The sequence below is a fragment of the Pinus tabuliformis genome, chromosome 3_2 (assembly GCF_031772625.1).
Source record: "Pinus tabuliformis cultivar Carrire ecotype Pingquan chromosome 3_2, CPIR1, whole genome shotgun sequence".
Classification (NCBI taxonomy): domain Eukaryota; kingdom Viridiplantae; phylum Streptophyta; class Pinopsida; order Pinales; family Pinaceae; genus Pinus; species Pinus tabuliformis.
Window position 1 is genome coordinate 800,705,980 of NC_142302.1, and position 8,391 is coordinate 800,714,370.

Genomic DNA, 8,391 nt, shown 5'->3' on the forward strand with positions numbered 1-8,391 from the left:
TTATGTTTAGGTATTTGTTTTGTTAGATAGGATTGAAACCCTATTTGTTAGGAAGTGGTTCAAACCATCTAATTGTGTGAAAGCCTTTATGTACTAGGCTGTTCACCTGATCTAATATATAAGAGTATGTGTGTATGAGTGTTTATACACTCTCCAAATATCTCACCTAGAAAATCATTTAATTAATATATTAAATTTTTATCATGGTATCAGAGCTACAAGACAGAGACCTATACCTACAAGAGAGAGACCTATACCCTAAGTGAAGCGGAATCGTCACGAGGATAGGGGTGGAAAAGTACGATGAGCGCACTGTAAAACTTCACGCAGTTTTCCTTTTGGAAACTCGACGCAAGCTATGGGCGGAGAGTTGTGACTCCGAAGTGTATTGCTACGACGAGCTTCGCAATTCCCTAGTGTATAAGTGCGCCGATTGTGCTGGTGGTGTGGTGGTTGTTGGATGCTGAGGTGAGGTGCAAAGATCGAAGTAGCGTGATCCTCATTCAGGAGGCCGCGTAGAGGAGTCGCCCACTGTCTGGCTGAGGGAGTAGCATGGACAAAACCTAGGCGGGAGGCTGGACCTGCGTCAAGAAGGAGGCCGAATCGCCGAAGGATCACAGTGACATTGTCGTGAAATTCGGCTGCGTGGTGGCTGTGCGTCGCTAGGTTTCCTTTGAAGGCCATGGCTGAGGTGTCTGATCGCTGTGCATAGTGGGTTGAGATCTGGTGCAGTGAGCGGATCTAGACTTGGTGTGGTGAGCAGATCTGGTGCGGTTTGTGGCATGCTTGAGCCGTGGTAAGATCTTCATCCATTTGAATGAAGTGATCAATCCAACGATCCACGGTTTCCATAAACAAATTAGCTCAGCAGAATCAGCAGATCAATGCATCCTGCTGGACAGACGTGGGAGAAGCAGAGAATCCCGCGAGGAGGCTGGACTTGCCCGGTGTTGGGTGCTGAAGAGACTCGAGGAAACCGCATGGAGGAGTCGCCTGCTGATCGACATTCCGGTTAGCGTGGGCTAGAATCATGGACCCAACCTCTGAATTACGCGCTGGTGCAGTTCTGGTATGGTGCACATTGGCTTCCATGTTGCTATCATGAATGTTGGTGGAGTGAAATTGTTCGAATTCGTGAAATCACTGTTGCCTGATAAGATCTCGATCGATCTTCCATGCGTAATTGGCACAAACAGTAATGATACTTCATGCATTAATGATCTTCCAGTTGCTGTGTTTTGTTCCTGTTTAATTTTTCTATGATCTGAGATCCTTCGGCACTAAAAATAATTTTAGTTCATTAACCATCGAATGCCGAGATTTGGTGCAGAAATAATTATCGCTCAGATAATCAAGTTTTTTTTTAATTCAAGTTTTTTCTTCTAAGCTTTAATTTTTTTTTTTTTTTGGAATTCCTTTTTTATTGAAGGGATTATTATCTGATATTTAGGGGGTAGTTTTCTTTTTAAAAGAGAAAATTTGGGGTCAGCATCTTTTTTTTGTAAAGGAGATCTGGGGTTTATCCACGAGAAGGAGGCTGGGCTGGTTTCTGTTGTTTACTTGCTGGCTATGAGGAGATCAGCAGCAGTGGAAAAGAAATTGCCATTGAGTCCGCAGGAGGCGTGAGGAGATTACCATCCTCGGAGTAGTGTGAAATCCTCATCGAAGAGGCCGCATTTTTTCGCTGATCACAGTGTTAGATCCTCATTCAAGAGGCCATATTTTTTTGTTGATCAGAGAAGTGTGAGATCGATCGCCTACTCGTGATAGTTGCTGCACTATTAAACATTTGCCCTCCCGGTTTGGTTCATGGCTTAGTAATACGCGGAACATTTTGTTCATGTGCCATTATGGAATAGACTATTAAGGAATTGGATCATAACCCTTCTTGCGAGTTCTGGTGAAGAATTTCCGTTGTGGATAACTCAGTTGGGAGCACAACAGAAGTGTGGTAAGGCAATCAAACTCCTGTTGTGGTGGTTGTTGCTATTCGAGGTGTGCTGAGGCGAAATAGCAGAGGAGGTGACTTGGTGTGGTTACTAATTGCCATATAGAAGTGTAATTAACATGCTTGCTTGCTGGAGGTCGCAGAACTACCCCAAACTCGCATGGAAAAGTGTGCGCAGATTGAGAGGGGATCAGCCAGTGTTGGTGGCCTATGGAGGAGGCAGCTGTGGACGCTGTTGAGGAACTGCTTGTGAAGTGATCTGCGTGGGGCTAGTGAGAGCCGTGGGATGCTGCCAGCAGTGTGAAGAAATCTCCTTGTGTGTGTGGAGTGGTGTCTGCATTCAGACTTCCGCTAGAGAGCGTATTTGCCTAAAGAGGAGATTGTTTGACCTGACTGTGGAGTTATAGAGCCAGTGGAGATATTCGAGTGCTGGTGGAGAATTTGATTGTGGAGAATTGATTTCCAGATCCAAAATTGATAAGGGAGAAAATGGCTCTTCAAAGTAAATTGAAAGAGTCTCGAAGAAAACTAAAGAGTCTCGAAGAAAACTAAGGAGAAAGCATCAAAGAAGAAAGGAAAATTATTGTTTTGCTGAATTTAGTGATTTGTTTCAGGTTGACGTTGATGGACGAGTAGCGAGTTGGAACTTGGTGAGATTATTAAATAGTTAAATTTACCATATTTTTTAGGTATGAATTATGAAATATGGGCAAATGAAATGAAATATTATTAAATAGTTAAATTTACCATATTTTTTAGGTATGAATTATGAAATATGGGCAAATGAAATGAAATATTATTTGAATGAGGGAAATGATGCTGAAGATATTGCTCTTGAAAATGATCCCATATTTGATTGTGAAACTGAAGATGCAATAATGGGTGATGAAAGTGTGTCTATCACTGAATTTGTGATGATGAAAACACATCCATTATTGTAGAACCTGAAAGTTTTCCAGATGCAAAAATAAGTTTGATGAGACTTATATGCCTCATGATGAGTGGATCAATTTGATGATTGAAAAACATCTTATTGATGAATTATTGTTTGGTGAGAAGGAAGGCATATCTTCACATACAGATCAAATGGAGAACATGCTTGCAGCAACAGAACTGAGTGAAGACGTTGAAGGCATAACTATGTCAGCAGAGAGGGATGGAGTAAGGAGAGATGGAGAAATGAAAGCTCTCCTGAAGGAGCAGGAAGACAAAAGCAAATGTGGTCCTCTTTATAAATCTAACATTTTTTTTGTGCAGATATTGGGAGGCAAGAAAAAGCAACTAAGTTTGAAGAAGAATTGAAGTTTCTTCAAGCATGGCTTGAAACACCATGTCTTTATGAAGTCAACATAGAAGTTGCATTAATGAATGATGAAGACATCATCGCTGACGTTCAGATGATTGACACTAGAAATAGTGAGAAGGAAAATTCTCCTATCCAGCCTGCCATAATTCTAAGAAGAGCGAGAATAAGAATTCAAGTTTGAGGTGATAATACAACACTACCTCATGGCAAAGAAAATGAAGATGAAGCCCCATCCACAAATGAACAAGTATGGGCTCTGCTGCAAGAAGACAAAAATGAAAGCTTTGTCTTCTACCATTGTAAGCCTAGCTGAGACTAAGACCAACAGAGGTCGTACGCCATTTGAGTTTTTTGGTGAACTCTTTCTCCATTAAAGGGTTTTTTGGTGAACTCTTTCTCTATTAAAGGTGAGTGTTAGCATTAATGGAGAAAGTTAAGCTTTCTTATGTTTAAGTGTTTATTGTTTTAGATAAGATTGAGATCCTATTTGTTAGAAAGTGGTTCAAACCACGTGATTGTGTGAAAGCCTATATGTATTACACTATTCTCCTGATCTAATATGTAAAAGCGTGTATATATGAGTGTTTATACACTCTCTAGATATCTCACCTAGAAAGTAATTTAGTTAATATATTTAGCTTTTATCATAATTTTTATCAATTCCAACATAATTTGAAAGTAAATGAAGAGGCATGCCAACCTCTCCATCTTCGCAACATAATACGATACGATTGTTAATTTCATAGTTAACTCCTTTGTGATGTAACCCAAGATTCTGATTCTTTATTTGTCTCTCGAAATGCAATATTTGTCCATGGTTTGTAATGCGGCTTTTCACGGATGTTATATCGGAATTATTAATTTCGATAACCACCTCACTGTTCAAGTTCAAATATAAAACGTTCAATCATGTTCTCCTCTGTCCAAAACCTAATTAATGAGGCAGCGCTTTGTTGCATGCCCCTGCGAGCGCCAGGGTGGCCCTGTGCTTGAATAATTTTGATTTGAAAATGGGACTCACTGCAGAGATTTCACCTCTAAAAACTTCATGGAAAATCAATGGAATTGGCCTACCCTGGACATATTTAACAGTTGCGGTCGAAGAGAGGACTAGCTTCGTCGGTCGAAGAGGGGACTAGCTTAGGAGTTTTGAAAGACAAAGCAAATTCCCTTCGACTTTGTCTAATGTTTAGCTAAAACATCCTATTTGCTGTAAATTTTTCACGAGTCAATCTGCAACTTCTGCCATTTCAGTGACGGGTAACTATACTCTTAAGCATTTAGGGGTATATGAACGGATCGAAATCGGGAGAAATCCGAAACTATGTTTTTATTGTGCAACTTCTGCCATTTCATTGACTGGTAACTAGACCTGGAAGCTATTAGGGTTTCTGAACCAACCCGAATGATCGAAATTGCAAATCAGGAACTTCAAATCTATTGATCGCCGAATTCCAGCTTTACATAAAGCGATTTATTAAGGGTTTAGACGTCGTCCATTCCCTTCCGCTATCCTGTCATCATGGTAGGCAAATCGAATGACACTATGGGTAAATTTCTAACTGTCTCAGATGAATAATACCTAAAATGTTTTATTCAAAGCCATCCTCTCCAGGCCAATGGGCTTCACAGCCAAATGTCTGCCATTGTTTCGTTTAATTGATAACTCTAAAGGACAGGCACATGCTATCATGATTCCGAGTAAAATGGTGGACTTATTCCTGAGATTTTATGCTGAGATCCGTGCTACAAACAAAGGCAATCTCAGTACGAACGATAACGATAAGCAATTTCGGTTGCTCAATCATGATTCCTATGGCAACAGAAGCTCCGATATTGTTTCCCTGAATGGCGACATCATAACACTGTGTAAGCAAGGGCAAACGAAAGACGCACTGCATATTTTACAAACCATGGACCATTATGGCATTTGGGCTGATTCCTCTGCTTATTCTTCTCTGTTGCAAAGCTGCATTATCAACAAAACCTTACCTGAGGGAAAATTAGTCCATGCTCACATCATTCAAACAAGATTTCAATGTACAGAAATCTCTTTTGGCAATAAATTGGTTGCCCTGTATGCCAAGTTCGGTAGCCTGGTGGATGCTCACAGAATTTTAAACCAAATGCCTGAAAGACATGTAGTCTCTTGGACCACCATGATTGCAGCTTATGCCAGGCATGGCAATTGTGAGGAGGCCTTGGAGTTGTTTTATCAAATGAAGCAAACAGGTATTCAGCCTAATGAATTCACATTTTCAAGCGTTCTCCCAGCATGTGGCAACCTGGCAGCTCTGGAACATGGCAAGGAGATCCATGAAGAAATAATCAGAAGTGGGCTTCCATATGATGTCTTCGTGGGAAGTGCACTTGTAGATATGTATGTTAAGTGTCATAGTATCAAGGATGCACGAAAAGTGTTTGACAAAATGCCTGAACAAAATGTGGTGACGTGGACTGCAATGGTCGCCGGATATATACAGAATGGGTATGTGGATGAAGCTATGGAGCTATTTCAGCAAATGCCAGAACGAAATGTGGTTTCATGGACATCTATGGTTGCAGGATATATTCGGATTGGATGTTTAGACAAGGCTCTAAAGCTTTTTCGGGAAATGCCGGAGCGAAATGTTGTATCATGGACTGTGATGATTACTGGGTATGTTGAAAATGGGCTAATTGTTGAGGCCTGGAAGTTGTTTCAGGAAATGCCTGAACCAAATGTTGTATCATGGAATGTTATGATTGCAGGATTTATACAGAATGAGCTCTTTGAGGATGCCCTGCTATTATTTGAGGAAATGCCAGTTCGAGATGTTGCCTCATGGACGACTCTGATTGCAGGATTTGCACGTAGTGGGGATGTTGAGCGGGCCCTGGAGCTATTTCGGGAAATGCCAGCTCGAAACTTGGTCTCTTGGAATGCTATTATTGCAGGATGTGTGCAGAATGGGCAAGTTTATGAGGCCCTGAATATCTTTCAACAACTTAAATTGACAGACGCAAAGCTGGACTCTCACACATTTGCTAGTGTTCTGCCAGCATGCGCAAGCTTGGCAGCCCTGGAGCAGGGCAAGGGGATCCATGAGGACATAATTAGAAGTGGACTTCAGTTTTATGTAACAGTAGAGAACAGCCTTCTAGACATGTATGCCAAATGTGGGAGTTTAGAGGATGCACGCAAAGTGTTTAACAGAATGACAACAAGAGACGTTGTCTCATGGAATGCAATGATCGTGGGATATGCTATTCACGGATGTGGTAAGGAAGCTCTTCAACTCTTTGAACAGATGAAACACACTGGCACAAGCCCAGACCATGTGACATTCATTGGTGTGTTGTCTGCCACTTGCCATGCAGGTTTAGTGGATGATGGCTGGCAATATTTTGATTCCATGGTTGAAGATTATCATATAACACCTGTTATGGAGCATTACTGTTGTATGGTTGACCTTCTTGGTCGATCAGGTTCCTTAGATGAGGCACAAGAATTTATCAACAAAATGCCTGTTAAGCCAGATGCTGCAGTCTGGGGATCTTTGCTTGGTGCTTGTAGAATACATTCACATGTAAAGCTAGGAGAACATGTGGCAGAACACCTTTTTGAACTGGACCCTAAAAATTCTGCACCTTACTTGATTCTGTCAAACATATATGCAGCAGCTGGCAGGCAAGATGACACTGAAAAAGTTAGAAAATTGATGAAAGACAGGAAGGTGAGACATGATGTAGGGTGCAGCTGGATTGAAGTCAATAGACATGTCTATGCTTTTGTGGTAGAAGACAGATCACATCCCCAAACAAAGGAAATTTATTTGAAGTTAAAGACATTGTCTGGACAAATGAAGGAGGCAGGTTATGTGCCTAATACGGAATTTGTAGTACATGATGTCGAGGAGGAACAAAAGGAGCATATTCTCTGCCACCATAGCGAGAGGTTGGCCATTGCTTTTGGACTTATCAAGACATATCCTGGGACACCTATCCGAATTGTAAAGAATCTTCGAGTGTGTGGTGACTGCCACACTGCCACCAAATTCATCTGCAAAATTATTGGCCGAGAAATTATAGTGAGGGATTCCTTACGTTTCCATCATTTCAAGGATGGTTGGTGTTCATGTAGGGATTATTGGTGATTGCAAGCAATATATAGGCAATAAGCATAAAATTGTGGGACAAGAAGTTTATACAAAAAGCAGCATTTTGAAGCAAGCTACTTGAAATTATCATCCGGTTCTGGCAAAATGTGTGTTTGGAGTTCCAATCTTCATTTTTGCGAAAACTTGAAGTGCTGGCATAGTAATTGATGCTTAATCCTATAATCCTGAAGCATAACATATTCAGAGCACACATTTACTGAAGACATCCAACGGAATGCTTTCAGCTAAAATTCAAAGTATATCATGTGTTCTGGCATGCAATGTATGAACATCCGAAAATTAGGCAGTGTTTCCTCAATGCCCCTCTGAAGCAGCATGCAGGAAGCATTTACTAGCTGGAGTGGAATATGGTGGTGAGTATGGATTTTTTCAGAATGGATATTGGGGTAGTAATCCACGTCAATCCATTTGCCAATTCTTCTCATGGGAGAATAATGAATATCTTGGTCAGATGATAATTCTCTCTCCATTATTTACATGATATGAAATAAGCAACGCTGATAGCTCAAGAACAGAATGGAAGGTTTCTATATCCTCAAATATTACCTTAGTAAATTGCTTAAACGCAAAGATTATTGGAGGCCGACTCTTGGATGCTTAGAGCACTTAGCTCTATGCATGCAAATCTTATGTGCAAGGAGGAAGGAGTGCACCAAATGCTTTACAACCACCTACGACGTATTTAAAGCATCTGGAAGCACAACATGAACCATAATTTGTCAACCCATCTCAGTGGGTATGAAAAAATCAGGATTACTTCTCTATCTGGCTCTAAGCATCCTTGGTATAATTCCCATGGTTTTTCAATAAGGGCCATCATTGTTTCATCCTTCTGTTTGTGGCTATGAATATTAAAATAGGAAAAATCGCGAAAAGATGTTATATTGACCAGTGAGTGATGTCAATTTCTGATAATGATAACACTCAACCATCAACTCACATAAGAACAATGACTCTAATAAACTAACATAAATCTA

General features: G+C 40.7%; 1 protein-coding gene across 1 annotated transcript; it reads left to right on the top strand.

Annotated features, from left to right (window-relative positions):
• Positions 1-4,177: 4,177 nt before the first annotated feature.
• On the top strand, positions 4,178-8,129 carry LOC149183006 (putative pentatricopeptide repeat-containing protein At3g13770, mitochondrial). The gene is made up of 2 exons (XM_089417026.1): positions 4,178-6,515; positions 6,615-8,129. The coding sequence occupies exons 1-2, from the start codon at positions 4,874-4,876 to the stop codon at positions 7,388-7,390; spliced, it is 2,418 nt and encodes an 805-aa protein (XP_089273152.1). The 5' UTR covers positions 4,178-4,873; the 3' UTR covers positions 7,391-8,129.
• Positions 8,130-8,391: the final 262 nt, after the last annotated feature.

What these genes read in the sequence shown, in the direction of transcription:
- LOC149183006 (XM_089417026.1), top strand. Translation starts at nt 4,874, where the DNA reads ATGGGCTTCACAGCCAAATGTCTGCCATTGTTTCGTTTAATTGATAAC. An exon ending in ATATGCTATTCACGGATGTG is followed by an intron (nt 6,516 to 6,614) that starts GTAAGGAAGCTC and finishes CTTGCCATGCAG; the next exon opens with GTTTAGTGGATGATGGCTGG.